Source organism: Natator depressus, chromosome 17 (assembly GCF_965152275.1).
Source record: "Natator depressus isolate rNatDep1 chromosome 17, rNatDep2.hap1, whole genome shotgun sequence".
NCBI classification, from domain to species: Eukaryota; Metazoa; Chordata; order Testudines; family Cheloniidae; genus Natator; species Natator depressus.
Window position 1 is genome coordinate 22,323,374 of NC_134250.1, and position 15,415 is coordinate 22,338,788.

The window sequence follows — 15,415 nt, forward strand, 5'->3', positions numbered from 1 at the left end:
GCCCCAAATTATGGAGCTTCAGTCTTTAGGTGCTCAGCTGGTGACAGCTAAAGGCCTCAGCCCAGCAAAGCACTGAAGCATCAGCTCAGCTCTAAGTATCTGAGTTGTCCCCTTGAAATCAGTGGGTTGGTTTAAATGCTTTAAGCTAAGCGTGCACATCAGGAATGCAGCGAGTCAGTGTGAGACTGGGGTTAGAAGCCAGGCGTTCCCAGCTCCCAGATTTGTGTCCAATACACCTGATCATTCCAACTATCCAAAAATAACGTCATTTATAAAGCATCCTCTCCCCCTCACCACGATGCTGCCCAAATAATTAACAATAAGGAACGGCAATTAAAGCCTCACCAAATACCTTCTCTCTCTCTGTTTTCTCTGGCTGCCCATCCTGGTAGTATCTGAGCACCTGGTATATAAAATCGATTAGCAATAGCCAAGTCCCTACTGGACTCCATGGAGCCTCTGGCATTTCTCCCCTTGTGCCAAATACAATCCTAGAGGGCCAAAGCAAGGTGCGAGACTGCCCTGGAGGGGGCGAAGAGCAACCCATGACAATGGCTAGCTGAATCTAGGGCCCATCCCCGGGTGAGTCACAGAGTGAGGCTGCCAGCTTGTGCCCTGGCCCTGCAGGGACAGCACTCCGGGTTGGGGTTACTGATCCTCTGGTCTCCAGCTGTGCCAACCTTCGCCAATGCACATGGGAGAGCCCTGCTGGGTATGCAGGTAGGAAGCTGTCCTGCTGCTGTACACATAAACGGGACTTTGGTCCCTGGGGCTGTCAGCCCAGCGCCTTTCACCTACCAGCGCTGAACCAGCAACACAGATTTAACAGATCAAAAGTTCCTCCCCACTGGGAGTCTGGCAGCCTGCTCTGCTGGGGCAGTGACTGGACGTTCCCAGCACCCAGTCCCCCGCAGGTCTCTCAGCGACACTGGGAACAGAGAGCCGAGGTTGGGTGCCCAGGACCGTTCTCCTGTTTCCATCAATCCCAGCAGCCCTGTGGGGAAGTGCAGTGTGTTTCGGGAGGAACATTTACAAGGAGGCGAATGGGGCACTTTTAACAACAGACTGCCTGTTAAATATTCTGTTTATTGCATGCTCTGGAGGATGAAATCCCAGCACCTCAGCATCCCCGTCTCTCTTGGCCGCATGTGCCACATACATAATCAACCCGCACACTTCTAGGGCGCGTTTCATCTTCAAAGCACTTTATAAACATTCCCTAATGAATTAAACATGTCCCCTGCCCCCACCCTGCCCTGTTTACCAGGGGACAGGGCCTGCTTTTTTAGCATGGGATTTTCCATCATCTCAGCCAGGGCCCCCTGAAAATCACTGCCAGCACCATGGCTGGGGATGGGGTCCAGAGGCGGGTCCCTTTCACTCACCAGGGGATGCCCCTCTGGGTAGCCCTCAGCTGTTACTAGGTAGAGAATTCCCTGGGATCTCCTGCATTTTGCTCAAGTTATTGAAACATCATTAATGCCTTCAGCCAGAGGAAAGGGGATGTGTGTGTTTGTGTATACATGTGTGTCCACTTATCTGTGAGTGTGTGTGGGTCTCCATGTGAGTGTGTCTGTGAGCAAATGTGTGTGCAAATGTGTGTGCATCTGTGTGTAGGCATGGGTCTATGTGTAGATGAGTGTGCGTGTGTCACAAGATGTATTTGTATCTGTGTGTGTAAGGGAATGGGTCCACGTGTGTCTCAGAAAGTGTGTGTTTGCATGTGTAAGGGTGCCCTCTGAGTGCTGGGCTGTATGTGTACGAGTAAGAGTATGTGGCTCAGACTTGCGTAAGGGTGTGTGTCTGTGTGTTTCTCAGGGTGTGTGTGTATGGGCGGGGACGCCAGGAGTGGTATAAGAGGGGTGCAGGGGTGGATGTAAGGGGGGACCAGGGGCTGGGTGTAAAGGGGCTGCAGGGCGGCTTAAGGGGGGCAGGGGGGCAAGGAGCCAGGAGGGGTGTAAAAGGGGGGTGCAGGGGTGGGTGTAAGGGAGGTGCAAGGGGGTTTAAGGGGTGCAGGGAGGCAGAGGGGTGTAAGGGGGTGCAGGGGTGGGTGTAAGGGGGGCCAGGAGGGATAAAAGGGGGATCAGGGGTTGGGTGTAAGGGGGGTGCAGGGAGGTTTAAGGGGGCAGGGGTGGGTGTAAGGGGGGACCAGGAGGGGTAAAAGGGGGACCAGGGGGGTGTCTCCGGCGCTGCCCCCGCCCGATCGGCGGAGCGGGCTCTCGCTCCTCGCTGACGGCCTCCAGCCCCACCCGCGCCGGAGCGCAGAGGCGCTGCCGGGCCGCGGAGCTCCCCGGGCCGCAGCCCCTGCCCCTTTAACGCCGCCCCGCCCGCTGGGGGAGGTCCCGGCGGCCGGGCCCGCCCTCCCGGGGGTGTAGCCGGCTCCGGGGGCTGGCGGCGGCTCAGCGGCCGCGGAGGCAGGAGCGGCGGCGGCTCCTAGGTCCCCGACCCGGCGCGTCCGCCTGTGCCCGGCGCATGGAGCCCCGGCGCGGCCGGGCGCCCCGTGGGGGGAGCTGCCCCTCGGCGCCGCTCTGAGCCGCCGGCGCCGGCTGGGGCTCGGTGCCGCGGGTGGGACCCGGCTGCCTGGGCTGCGGAGGGGCGAGCGAGCCGGCCGGCCCCTGCCATGGGACTGGCTGGGGGGCGCTGCCCAGCCCGGGGCTAGACGAGACGAGGCGACGCGACGCGCCTAGGGAGTTGCCCGGCTGGTGCCCTCCGTGCCTGGGGCAAGATGGGGGCGTTTGTGTAGCGCCCTGGCAGCGCCCAGCCCTGGTGGTAGCGGGGTGCCCAGGACGTGCCAGGAGCCGGCCATGGCAGCCCTGCGCCTGAAAATCACCTTGTCCTTCCTGTGCCAGCTGGTGGTGGCCAGCTCCACCCTGGAGATCGGCTCCTATGACATCGAGCGGGGGCGTGAGGCCAGATGCCAGCCCATCGAGATCCCCATGTGCCAGGGCATCGGTTACAACATGACCCGCATGCCCAATTACATGGGGCACGAGAACCAGCAGGAGGCAGCCATCAAGCTGCATGAGTTTGCCCCCCTGGTGGAGTACGGCTGCCACGGCCACCTGCGCTTCTTCCTCTGCTCCCTCTACGCCCCCATGTGCACGGACCAGGTGAGCACCAGCATCCCGGCCTGCAAGCCCATGTGTGAGCAGGCCCGGCACAAGTGCGCCCCCATCATGGAGCAGTTCAACTTTGGCTGGCCGGAGTCCCTGGACTGCAGCAAGCTGCCCACCAAGAACGACCCCAATGCCCTGTGCATGGAGGCGCCCGAGAACGCCACCCCCGGGGACGCTCCGAAGGGACAGGGCATGCTCCCAGTGGCACCGCGCCCCAGGCCCTCAGGGACTGGAGAGGGCAGGGGGCCAAACAGCTTGGGGTCATGTGAAAACCCCGAGAAGTTCCAGTATGTGGAGAAGAGCCTCTCCTGTGCCCCCAAATGCTCCCCTGGGGTGGACGTGTACTGGTCCCGGGAGGACAAAGATTTTGCCTTCATATGGATGGCAGTATGGTCAACGCTGTGTTTCGTCTCCACAGCCTTCACAGTGCTCACCTTCCTGCTGGACCCGCACCGGTTCCAATACCCCGAGAGACCCATCATCTTCCTCTCCATGTGCTACAACGTCTACTCAGTGGCCTTCATCATTCGCTCGGTGGCTGGGGCTGAGAACATAGCCTGCGACCGTGAGAACGGGGAGCTGTACATCATCCAGGAGGGGCTAGAAAGCACTGGCTGCACCATCGTCTTCCTCATCCTCTACTACTTTGGCATGGCCAGTTCGCTCTGGTGGGTCATCCTGACCTTGACCTGGTTCCTGGCAGCTGGGAAGAAATGGGGTCACGAGGCCATTGAAGCCCACAGCAGCTACTTCCACATGGCTGCCTGGGGCATCCCAGCCATGAAGACCATCGTCATCCTCACCATGCGGAAGGTGGCGGGAGATGAGCTCACCGGGCTCTGTTACGTGGGAAGCATGGACGTTGGTGCCTTGACGGGGTTCGTGCTCATCCCACTCTCCTGCTACCTGGTTATCGGCACCTCCTTCATCCTCACAGGCTTTGTCGCCCTCTTCCACATCCGGAAGATCATGAAGACAGGAGGCACCAACACAGAGAAGTTGGAGAAGCTGATGGTGAAGATTGGGGTCTTCTCCATCCTCTACACCGTCCCAGCCACATGCGTCATCGTCTGCTACTTCTACGAGCGGCTCAATATGGATTACTGGAACCTCAGGGCATTGGAGCATGGCTGCATGGCCTTCCCTAGTAGGCGCAGCGCCCACTGCTCCTTGGAAGCTTCGGTACCCACCGTGGCCGTCTTTATGCTAAAGATTTTCATGTCGCTGGTGGTGGGCATCACCAGTGGCGTGTGGGTGTGGAGCTCCAAGACGCTCCAAACCTGGCAGAGCCTGTGCAACAGAAAACTGGGCATGAGGACTAGGGAGAAGCCATGCAGCGGGGTCACTTGCACTGGGGCACATTGCCATTACAAAGCCCCTGCGGTCATGTTACACATGACCAAAACAGACCCTTACCTGGACCACCCCACTCACGTCTAGCAGGGGTCTCCCTTTGACTGCGGACACAGCACAGAGAATCTCTCACGGGTAAGGGACTAGGAGGGAAGAGAACGGGCCTGCTGAGTGCATGGGGGGACAGGGCTGGCCAGCGGCACGGTGCTCACGCAGAGCCCAACAGAGGAGTGGGGAAAAGAGGAGGTTGAATTGTGAGGGGGTGAATGCACCCTGGCATGTGGGTATTAGAGCCGAGGGACCCGACGGGAGCTCCCTGGCAGAGGGTCTTGGCCCAGGTGCCGTGATACCTGCTAAACCGGTAGCTGCTTTTCCTTGAGTGTTTTTGTTTTGTTTTGTTGCTATTGCCAAACCCAGTGACTGATTTAACCCTTGGTTTTTGGCAGGGGGTATAATCCAACCTGAGGTTATTTAATTCTGTAATTTATTTTAGAACTTTTTTTAATCATTAGCTGCAAGGAATGGAAACAATAAACCCTGATGTGTTACTTCAACCGAGCCTCGCGCTGTTTGGGGGGTGGGGGTTGAGGGCTGGGTGGGTGGCTCCCCTCCCGACCTGGGGGACACCCCCTCCCACCCGACCTGGGAACTGGGCTGGTGAAGGGGTCCGGCGGGGGCGGGGCTGCACTAGCCGAGCGCTAGAAGTGGGGCTGGTAGTTAGCAGAGGGGCTCCAGGCGCCCGCTGGCAGTGGAACGGTGTGGGGGTCAGGGCGATGGGCTGGGCGAGTGGCGTGGGGTGGTGAGCTGCAGTGTTAATGGGGACTGTCGCTTGTGCCAGAGGGGACAGTAGTGCTGTTGAGTGGGGTGATTGTGCCCACGCACACACAGCCTGACCATACGCTGCAGCTCCCCTTCTGTCTCACACCTGAGCCCCCCACATTTCTGCTGATGCCCTGACCTGCAGCCCACCCCCCTCCTATTCTAGTTCTGGGCTCCCCACACAGCTCAGTCCTTGCGCCCATTCTGCTCTGCTCTCCCAGCCCTGGCAGCCCTAGCCCCCAGAGTGCGGAAGGCTGGAGCTGTCCCAGCACAGTTCCCCTCGGAGGCTGGCCATGTGGCTTACACACCAGCTGTCTTATATTTGCTCAGAGGAAAACCCTGGGCTCCCTTCCTGCACCAGCCTGGCCCTGCGGCTCCTCACACTGACATGAGTTTTACCGCAAGCGAGCGCTGGGTTCTGGAAGCATGTGCTCCCTGGGGAGATCCTGCAGCTGCCAGCCAATGAGCAGTGGGAGGCTGATTTGTAAACAGGTCAGATTTGGGAGGCAAATGTGTGGGGCGGGGGGGGGTGTGTGTGACATGGGCCAGTCCGACTCCAGGACTGTTTGTTTTGCCACGCGATCACTCCCCTGGAGCTGGACTGGGTTACTCAGCCCCCTGGGGAGGCTCCCTTCCCCCTCCCCTTGGCCAGAGTAGCTGCCTGGCTCCCCAGTGCTAGTTTTGGCACCCTGCTCCACCCGCCCCCCTCCCGCCGCAGGAGGCCAGTTTTCATGCCGAGTGTCAGGCTCATGAATAATGTTTTCCACTCGGCTCCCCATAGGTGATTTGTGCTGATACCTCGCGCCACCGGAGCTCAGTGCCAGGGGGGAACCCCAGGCCTTCGACAGCGGCGGGGAAACACGTCACTGTCTGATTTCCCCCCAAACAAGTCCTGAACGCATGCCCTGGGCCAGCATGGGGAGCGGGATTTAGCTCCATAGGGAAGCTCTGGGGCTGAACCAGGGGGAGAGGGGTATTCAGTGCCTGAAAAAGGGGTGAGGGTTGTGTGAGGGGGAGAGGGAGAGGGAAAGGGGACATGGGGATTTGGGGTCTGAATGGACGGGGAGTATGGAGGACTGTGCCTACCCTGAATGGGGAAGGTTGGGGTCTGAGTGGGGAGGTGGGCTGAAGGCTGAGGGAGTTGGACCTGAACAGGGAGGGGCTCATCTTGGCTTTGAGGTGCGGCGAATGGAAACTTGTGCGGCTTAATTTATCCTCTGATCTGGTTACAGTCCCATCTTGGCTTCCCCATTGTCCGGAGAGAAACTCGGCACTCAGCTGGTGCAATGAGCTTCCTGGGGGCAGGGAGCTAGCCATGGGGCACGGGGAGGGGAGCTGGCTTCTCGCCGCAAGTGAGGAATTTGCTGCCCAAACACCGTGTGGGTCCGTGTGCACCTGTGTGCCTCTGGCTTGCAGTTCACACACGCATGCAGCACTGTACGTAGCTGTGCCTTGGGGGGGTGCAAATAACCATGTCCCCGGGGGTGCATGCACACGCATTGTTGTGGCTTGGTGTGTGCGCCTGTGCTGGCTGACTGTGTCCTGACGCTACGGGTCACTGGGCCTGCCTGTGTGTGTTAATGTTGGGCATGGGGCTGGGCACAGTCACGGAGCTAGGTCACTCGCTATCGGGGACATGCTCGTTAAAGGGCTGGATCCTCTGCCCCTGGTGCGCGGGACTCCCAGCGAAGCTGCGGGAGCGGGCCCTACGCTGAGGCCATCGCATTTGTTCCCGGCAGGAATTTGGGTTGCTCTCAGACTGGGCCACGGGGCACAAAATCATAGAATATCAGGGTTGGAAGGGACCTCAGGAGGTCATCCAGTCCAACCCCTGCTCAAAGCAGGACCAATCCCCAATTAAATCATCCCAGCCAAGGCTTTGTCAAACCTGACCTTAAAAACTTCTAAGGAAGGAGATTCCACCACCTCCCTAGGTAATGCATTCCAGTGTTTCACCACTCTCCTAGTGAAAAAGTTTTTCCTAATATCCAACCTAAATCTCCCCCACTGCAACTTGAGACCATTACTCCTTGTTCTGTCATCTGCTACCACTGAGAACAGTCTAGATCCATCCTCTTTGGAACCCCCTTTCAGGTAGTTGAAAGCAGCTATCAAATCCCCCCTCATTCTTCTCTTCCGTAGACTAAACATCCCCAGTTCCCTCAGCCTCTCCTCATAACTCATGTGTTCCAGTCCCCTAATCATTTTTGTTGCCCTCCGCTGGACTCTTTCCAATTTTTCCACATCCGTCTTGTAGGTGATGTTATTCCTACCCTGGGCCCTACGTTGGAGCGGTCTAAGGGCTCTGCTGTGCCCTGTGCTCCGGTGATCTCCAGAGTTAAACATGCCGGGAGCTTGTGCCCTTTTCCTCCTGGGGTAGAAATGTGGCTGCAAGGGTTTGTCCCAGCGAGCAGTTTTCCTGCGTGGCCCCCTGGCAGGGCTCTACGGCAACTGGAGAGCAGGCACCGCATGGCCAGTGGAGAGCCAAGAGTGTGGAAAGATGGGCAGGTGGGGGGACTCTTGGGCACAGAGTCTAAAGCCCTGGGGGGGAAGGTGGGAGGGAGGTACTGCAGGGAGCCCTCCATCAGGACCAGACTGACCTGGCTGCCTTTGAGTGGGCTGGCGGAGCTGGGTGGACGCCTGTGATTTAGAACAAAGCTCCAAGGTCCCTTTGTAAAGAAGCCAGAAAGGGCCCGGGCTCTGCTCCTCACCCTCCTGTGCAGGTTGCCCAGGGCTGGCTTCTCGGCTGTGGGGGTAGGAGACGTGCCATGGGTGGGAGGCTGCGGCAGAACTTGCGGGAGGAGCTGGTCCTGCAGCACCTGCCTCCAGTCACGTCAGCTCTGCCGCAGAGCAGTGCCCTTGGGAAAGAGGCCCAGGGCTGCCGGGAGGCTCCTGGGGTCACAGTCCTGTTCTGGAGGCTGCAGGGCTGCCAGCCGGCCCCTGAGTAGGGCCTCCTGATGCTGTAGGTTTTTTTTGGGGGGGGGGGGGGAGTGGAGTGCAGGTTCTGTCAGCAGGGAGTTGCACAGCCATGGACAGGGGTAGCGGGGAGTAAGGTCTGGGGGATGCACCGATGGATGGGTGGCTAGGTGCGGAGGTGGGGCCTGTTTCAGGGCATGAGCGGGCCCTGCGTGGCCTGAGTGAGGAGCCCCAGCTAACGGGATCAGCATTAGTGCCCACGGGGCTGGCTCAGACCGGCCCCTGGGGTGAAGGGAGGAGGACCATGCTCCCAGGCAGTCCTGCCAGCTGGTGCCCTGCAAAGAAGGACCTGGAGCAGATTTTGTGCCTGCAGCCCCTGGCTTTAGGGTCTCCGTGCACAGGTCAGTGCGACCGGTTGGCATTTCCACCTGCCATCTCTCCACCTTGTTCCCCTGTGGGGGGAGGAGGAGGAGGGGCATGCGGCAGAGTGCCGAGAGCTCTGGCAGTGGAGAAGCCAGCTCTGTGGGTGCCCTGCTCTGCCTTGCTCTGGGGGTGGAGGGCAGGGGGAGGAAGCAGGCCTGGAGTCGGCCCCTGAATATCCCCCATGCTCACCTTGAGAGCTTCCCCTCCACCCCCTGCAGCACTGGGCTCCTCCTTGCCTGCGGGGTCTCAGCCCTGCTACAAAGAGCAGCTGCAAGACAGCAGGACATCCTGCCATGGGCGAAGCGCTACCCATGCGCTCACTGGCAGGAAAGGGGCCTGAGGCAGGGCCAGCTTGGGGCAGGCTCCCCAGGCAGCTGGTGCTAATGTACCTGCAGGTGCTTAAGGCCTAGGAAGCATGGAAACAAGAAGTCATGACAGTGTTTATCTCCCATGTATGGTTCACTGCACTGCATAGGCCCAGCCCATCAATCAGCTCATTAACATGCTCGCTGCAGGGGGGGCCCTCTGCTCCGTGCCAGCACTGCAGCTAGGGGCCCTCCCTGCCCACCCTCAGGCAACCCCATGGCATTGCGCAGTAGCCCCGATCCACCCCTGGCACAAGCTGCCATAGCTGCACCCCACAGGGGGACTCACTGTGTCCCCTCCATAGGAGCTGCTGGGGGACTCTGGCCAGCCCCAGCCACTGTGGGGCAGTGCCCTGAGCAGCCAGCCTTATCTGGGGCTGAATGGAGCCAGGATCTGCTGCAAGCACAAGAGCTAAAAGATGCCAAAGCCAGGCCCGCCTCCTGCTCTGGCAGCTCCCCGGGGCTCGGCCCTCACTTCGGGGCCCTGAGAAGGGGACGGTTTCTCCTGCTCTGAACTGGAGCAGGAGGGATAAGGCAGGAGGGCCCAGGGGTTAGTGGTGCAGGTTCCCCAGGTGAGAGACCGCGAGGGGGAGGTGGCAGTACTGGGTGCTGGGTTCACTGCATAGCCTTGCATGCAGCGTTGCAGCTCAGCCCAAGTAGCTGCTGCATGCTGGACTCATGGTCTTCATGGTGAAGGCTGGGGAGGCTGCAGACAGGCCAGTTCCTATTACACGGGTCAGGTTGCCTCCTCCTGTGGGGACCTGGCAGGTTACCCACAGGAGGCCATGCGGGCAAAGGGAGGACTCCTGGCACAAAAGACAAGGGCCTGCTACCAGTCTCAACACACCTCTCCCCACCTCCCACCACGGCCGCCATTGCTTGCCTGCCTCTCATGGTCATCTCAACCCTGACAAATGGAACCCCGGAGAAACAGGGTCTGGCTCCCACTGCATGTGTGCTGAGCCCAAGATGGGCCTTTCACCCACTGTGCCCGGGTGAGCCCTGGGCGGGGGCACATGCTGGTCTGCTGGGCCTGCTAATTCAGGGCAGCAGCATGCTCCTGGCATTCCTGGCAGGCTCTGCTGGGGACAGTCCCTGGCTGTCTGGCTTGGCCAAGGGCTTCCTGCCTCAGCCTGCAGAATCTCATTCCTTCCCACAAGGGAAGGCGGGTGTGGGAAACATGGGGATGATGGAGTGGGATGGGAGGATGGGGGATGCTGGAGGGGCGTGAGGCACGCTGGAGGCGCATGGGAATATGAGGAACGATGCGGGTTGCGTGTCGGAAAGGGGTGGGCCAGGGAATGGCAGGGTGGGGAACAGGTGAAGAATACCATGAGCTGGGTCATGGGCTAAGTTATGTCCCCTAGTGGTCAAAGTCCATCTTCTGAGAGCCAAGGGCTTTCAGCCACGCAGGGCTGAGCAACCTGGGGCTTCGAGCCACTCTGGAGCACCTGGGGCTTTGAGCAGGTCTGGATCAGCCCAGGATCCCACTCCCAACAGAGAGCTCATCAGCAGAGAGGTGATGGTGCCCTGCTGGGAGCTGTAGGCCACTCACGGGCAGGGCTGTCTCTGGCATCTTCTACGCATGCTGTGTTAGCTGACAACAGAGCCCAGGCAGAGCCCACTCAAGCCCTCCCCAGCCGCCATCTTGGAAGGAGGCCTGAAGGCTGCCCATGCCCTCCAGACGCTCCTGCTGGGCTGCTGCATCGCCCTCACGGGGTGCCTACCCCTGTCCTCCACAGCTGGGTTCTGCACTTGGGAATCAGCTGCTGCCACCGGATTTCAAAGGCAAAATCCTCACCCCTCCCACAGGGAGCAGGATCAGAGCATAGGGGCTGGAAAGCGCTGGGCATTCCCATTCTGGCTAGTCCTGGTGAAACTCCAGCAAGACCAACTCCCCAGGTGTCATGGAGTGTGGGGGAGTCAGGGCCCTGCACCCCTTCCTGCGATTCACCCTGAATCTCAGCCAGCCAGTAAAATGGAAGGTTTAATGGATGATGGGAACACAGTCCCAAACAGAGCTTGTTGGTACAACCAGGACCCCTCATTCAGGTCCTTCTGGGGGGCAGGGAACTTAGACCCCAGCCTTGGGGTTCCCTCCGTTTTCCCAGTCCACTCCCAACTCAAAACCCCCTCCAGCCGTCTCACCCAGCCTCCCCCAGGCTCCTCCTCCAGTCTTTGTCCAGCTTCCCCGGGCAAAAGGTGTCACTTCGCCCCCAACCCCTCTCCTGGCTCAGGTTACAGGCTCAGGTATTGTCCCTCCAGTGAAGCCACCCCCTGCTATCCCATCCCGCATGCAGACAGTCCCAGTAAAACTCCCCTGCGATATTCCTAGGTCAATCCGCCCCACTCCCTGCTCCGTCACATCAGGCAGCTCCAGCAACACCTGGCAAGTGTTTTCTCCCCAAGGAGCAGGATTGCTGTGGCATCCCGGACAGTCTTCACTCTGCCCGCTCCAGGAAGAGGCACACGGCCAATACCAGCTGCTAGACAGGCTGTTTGCTGAGCTAATGAGGAACTTTTATTGCCTCAGTACAGAGGTGTTGTGGCAACTCCCTAGCCGTTCAGACAAGTTGGTTGCCTTCATCAGCTTATGCCAGACCCACATGTCTGGGAGAGTCAGTTTGCAATGAGGCCTGTCAGATCCAGACAGGTGTTGTGCGGGATACACGCTCAGGTTTCGCGATGCTGAGAGCAAGGTAGCCAGGTGGGGGTTCGATGGGTGAGCAGACATGCATGAGCCTCGCCTTCTCGGTCTCTTTGCAGCTGCGGACTTTGCTCATCGCTGATCTGCAGGAGCCCACAGCCAGGTCCGAGTGCCCCATCCCTGCAGTTTGTCACATGTGAGGGCTGGGGTCCCTCTCGGCCATCCTGAGCCGGTGTGGGGAACTCAGTGGAGCAGCAATGTCTGCTGGTGCTTCTGTCACGGAGAGAGATCTCCACCCTGCTGCTGCTAAGGTGATCCTGCAGCCTTCATCTGCACTGGGTCTCCATGGGGTTGCGTCTCCCTGACCTGGGGAATGCTCTCCGGAGGCTGAAACCAGCCACCTCCAGAAGGTGCTAGTAGATACTGCAGTGAGGAGAGCCGTGGAGGGATGTGGATGGATGAGTTTTTCACCACGTCTTTCAACGCACCTAGAAAGGGCCATAAGCTGCTCCCATGTAAAGGCAAGGTAAGTCCTTGGAAGTTCCTGCAGAGCCACACGGGCTCAGTGAAGCAGACTCCCACTCAGCGCACATGGCTGGCCCAGCCACCAAACTCAGCCCTTTGCGGTCCTACATGGATGCTGCCGCAGCCCTTGGGGACAGGAGGAAGTCGCACCAGTTTAACATACAGTGTGAACTTAAACAACTTTCATTAAACCAGTGCCACCCCCATATAGACGCTCTTAGTTCGGTTTAAGAGCATGTTAGGTGGGTTTAGCTTGAGTCTATTTAACATGCCATTCTTCAACTGAAAGGCGAATGTCCACTCGGGTTGGCACCGACTTACTTAAGCTGGGTTAAAAACCAACTTAAGGGCAAATTGGTGCAGGGTTTTGGTGCAGACACGTCCTCAGCAAGATTCGCGGTGTCAGACACCACGATAACAGGGGCCATGTAGGAACAAAGCTGGACGTAACGAATGTACAAACCACACCTGTGTCTGAATGCTGCAGCCGGCTGTGATCCCTAGGGCTGGCAGAGGTCAGAGGGGGAGCGCTCTGCTCTGCTGGGCCTGGTTTGCTGAGCTGCTTTGACACAGCTGGGTGCTGAATCTCTGTCACTCTCTCCCCAGCAGAATCCGTCACTCTCCTCTGCTGGTTAGGGCGGGTCTCACACAAAGGCAGCAAGAAGAGAGAAACAGCTCAGCGAACAGGGAAAAGCTGTTGTTAAAGCCCAGTCAGTGGGCGGGGGCTTGGGGGGGCAGTAAATAAAACTCCTTTTCACTCAGTGTTTGAAAGTGACCCAATTTCACGCTGCCAGCATCCCACGCTCTGCCACACCAGGGGCCAGATGCCGCAGGGGGCCGCAGTGCTGAGGGCAGCCTTGGGCCATGCTCAAGGGAGTCAGGCATGGCCGTACAGGAGCCTCGCTCCATCTGCATGGCTGCTGAAACGGGTCTCCGTGGCAGATTAACATGGGGAGCCTCCAGCTGGGGAGTGACACGTGTGCCACTGACGCGCTCAGCAGGGTGCAGTTGGTGGGGGCGGGGGTAGCAGGAAAAACACCCCAAGGAGGGTGTAAGATAAAGCAGCCCCCCTGCCTGCACCAGCCTGGGGCCGCATCCCGCTGGGGGGTTCATAGCCTTTGCTGGGAATTGCAGCCCCGTGCTCCAGGACTGCGAGTTTCCCTCAGAACACGGATCAGCGCAGCAAGGCCGGACCGTCTTCCACCCATTGCCCGGCCCACTCCGCCCACCCTCCAGTGGTGCTAGTTACTGCCTCAGGCCTCATGGGGCATAGCCGGGCTGATGCTGGCTGAGGGGCTGCGGTCTCTGCCTCTCTCTCAGCAATGCTGCCCTGTCGCAGGCCCTGGGGAAAGCCATCCTACTAAGCAAGCCAGGGCGAGGGCCCATCTTTGAGGAGACCAGACACAAGAGCCTCAGTGCAGACAAGGCTGCCTCAGTGGGACTCCAGCAGCTGGCTCCTCTCTGCCTGCAAGGGGCCACTCGCGGGAGTGGGTTTGCATGGGGGGCTTTGCAAAGGGTCACCACTCCCAGCCCCCAGGGGCTGAAGTGAAAAGCCCCTGGCCGCTCCAGTCCCCCACACACTGCAGCTACCAGAGCCCCACCAATCCATGCCGGACTAGAGGGACAGGGCTCCAGTAGCAGAGGGACTCATGCCCAACACCCAGAGCGCTGGGATCCATGCTCAGCCTCCATCAGCATGAGGGATCAGGCCCCCACGCCCCTGCAGGACCAGGGCCTGTGCCAGAGCCCCCGAGAGGGACCCTAGGGGGGCACGGAGCCATGCAATGCTGCTGATTTTGCTGTCTCCGCATGGGGACAGCGGTTATGTTGGGTGCTGCTCAGGGTCGTATGTGTGGGGTGTGGGGGCTCGAGGCTGATGCTTGGCAGAGGCCTGATTCTCGTGGGCAGTCAAGACCCCATGGAAGCTGCTTTGGCAGCTGCAGCAGCCAAAGGGTTAAGCGTCTCTGCTGCTCGCCTGACACCACAGCCCCAGCCCTGCAGATCTGAGCATGGAAGCTCCTTTGCTCACTCGATTCAATCTGATGTGATTGATGTTGGGAGCGCCTTTAATCCGCCCCCCAGCCCCTTTGGGGCTCCCCGTCTTCAGGAGAAGTTGAGAGAGCGATCTGATAAAACATCTGCCTCCCCCTCCCCTGGGAGCTGGTGCGTCCAGGCCCAAGTGGGGAGCCGCGCTCCTTCGAGATCTTCATTTGGAACATTAATCCGGCCCAGAGCCGCTACAGCACTAGGGGCTCTGCTTTGAAGGCAGGAGATAAGAGGCAGCTCCTCAGCAAGGTTTAGAGCCCAGCTCACACTCCGTTTTTGTGTGTGTGCAGTGTGCAGGGTTTGTGTGCATCTGTACGTGTGTGGTTTTGTGTCAACTGCACGGGTGTATCTGGGCAGGCCTGATGTTTGTCTGGCGCGGGGGGGTCTCTGTGTGTAAGATTGTGTGCGTTTGTGGGTGTGTCAGGGTATATGCAGATAGGGATGTGTGCACACATGTCCCAGAGCAGGGGTGTGTGTGTCTAAGGGTATATGAGAGCGTGTGAATGCATCGCTGGTTGTACGGGGCGGGGGGGGGGGGGCGCATGCAGTGTACTAGTGGGGGCATGTGTATCTTGGGGGGAGGAGAAGACGCAGCGCACGCAGATTCACAGCTGAACCGTCCTAGCAATGTCTGCCCTGTGAGGGCCCAAGTGCTCTGGATTGTTGATCCCCCCGGACAGCTTCTGCCATGCTGGCCGTGGCCTGAGCCCTCCACCCAACCTGCCCCGCATTGCACTGGGTGGCAGAGAGGGGCCTTTCCGTGGCCAGCTCCCTCTGCTGCACTGGGTGTCCAATAGGGCCCTTCTTGGCTGTGATCCCAGAGCTGCCGGGCTGTGTGCCCTTCCACATTCTATGGAAATCACCGAATGAGCTAATTTGCATCCACTTCAGCTGGCCTTAGTGGAAGGTGCTGGCTATTCCACCTGGGCTCCTTCTCCCCGCACAAGTGGCCAGTACCGGGAGACCTGAGAGCCTGTGCTCGTGGGCCCCGGGTGCAGTCTGGAACCCCCTGTGGGGCCCTCCCCTCGGGTGGAGGGGGGGGCCTGTTGCTCAGCAGGGGGCAGAGATTTCCCTAGACCCCCCTATGGGGGTGTACACCTCCCTTGAATTTCCCCAACACCCCCCCAGTTACATGTAGCGTTGCCAGTTTAGTCTCGTTTGGAAATTTGAATTGAAATTGAAACATTAATACACACTTGAAACAG

The 15,415-nt window shown here is 59.4% G+C and overlaps 1 protein-coding gene across 1 annotated transcript; it reads left to right on the forward strand.

Annotated features, from left to right (window-relative positions):
- Window positions 1–2,577: 2,577 nt before the first annotated feature.
- On the forward strand, window positions 2,578–4,985 carry FZD9 (frizzled class receptor 9). The gene has a single exon (XM_074975024.1). The coding sequence runs from the start codon at window positions 2,805–2,807 to the stop codon at window positions 4,554–4,556; it is 1,752 nt and encodes a 583-aa protein (XP_074831125.1). The 5' UTR covers window positions 2,578–2,804; the 3' UTR covers window positions 4,557–4,985.
- Window positions 4,986–15,415: the final 10,430 nt, after the last annotated feature.

Excerpts from the sequence above, each read along its gene's own strand:
- FZD9 (XM_074975024.1), top strand. The coding sequence starts at position 2,805 with ATGGCAGCCCTGCGCCTGAAAATCACCTTGTCCTTCCTGTGCCAGCTG.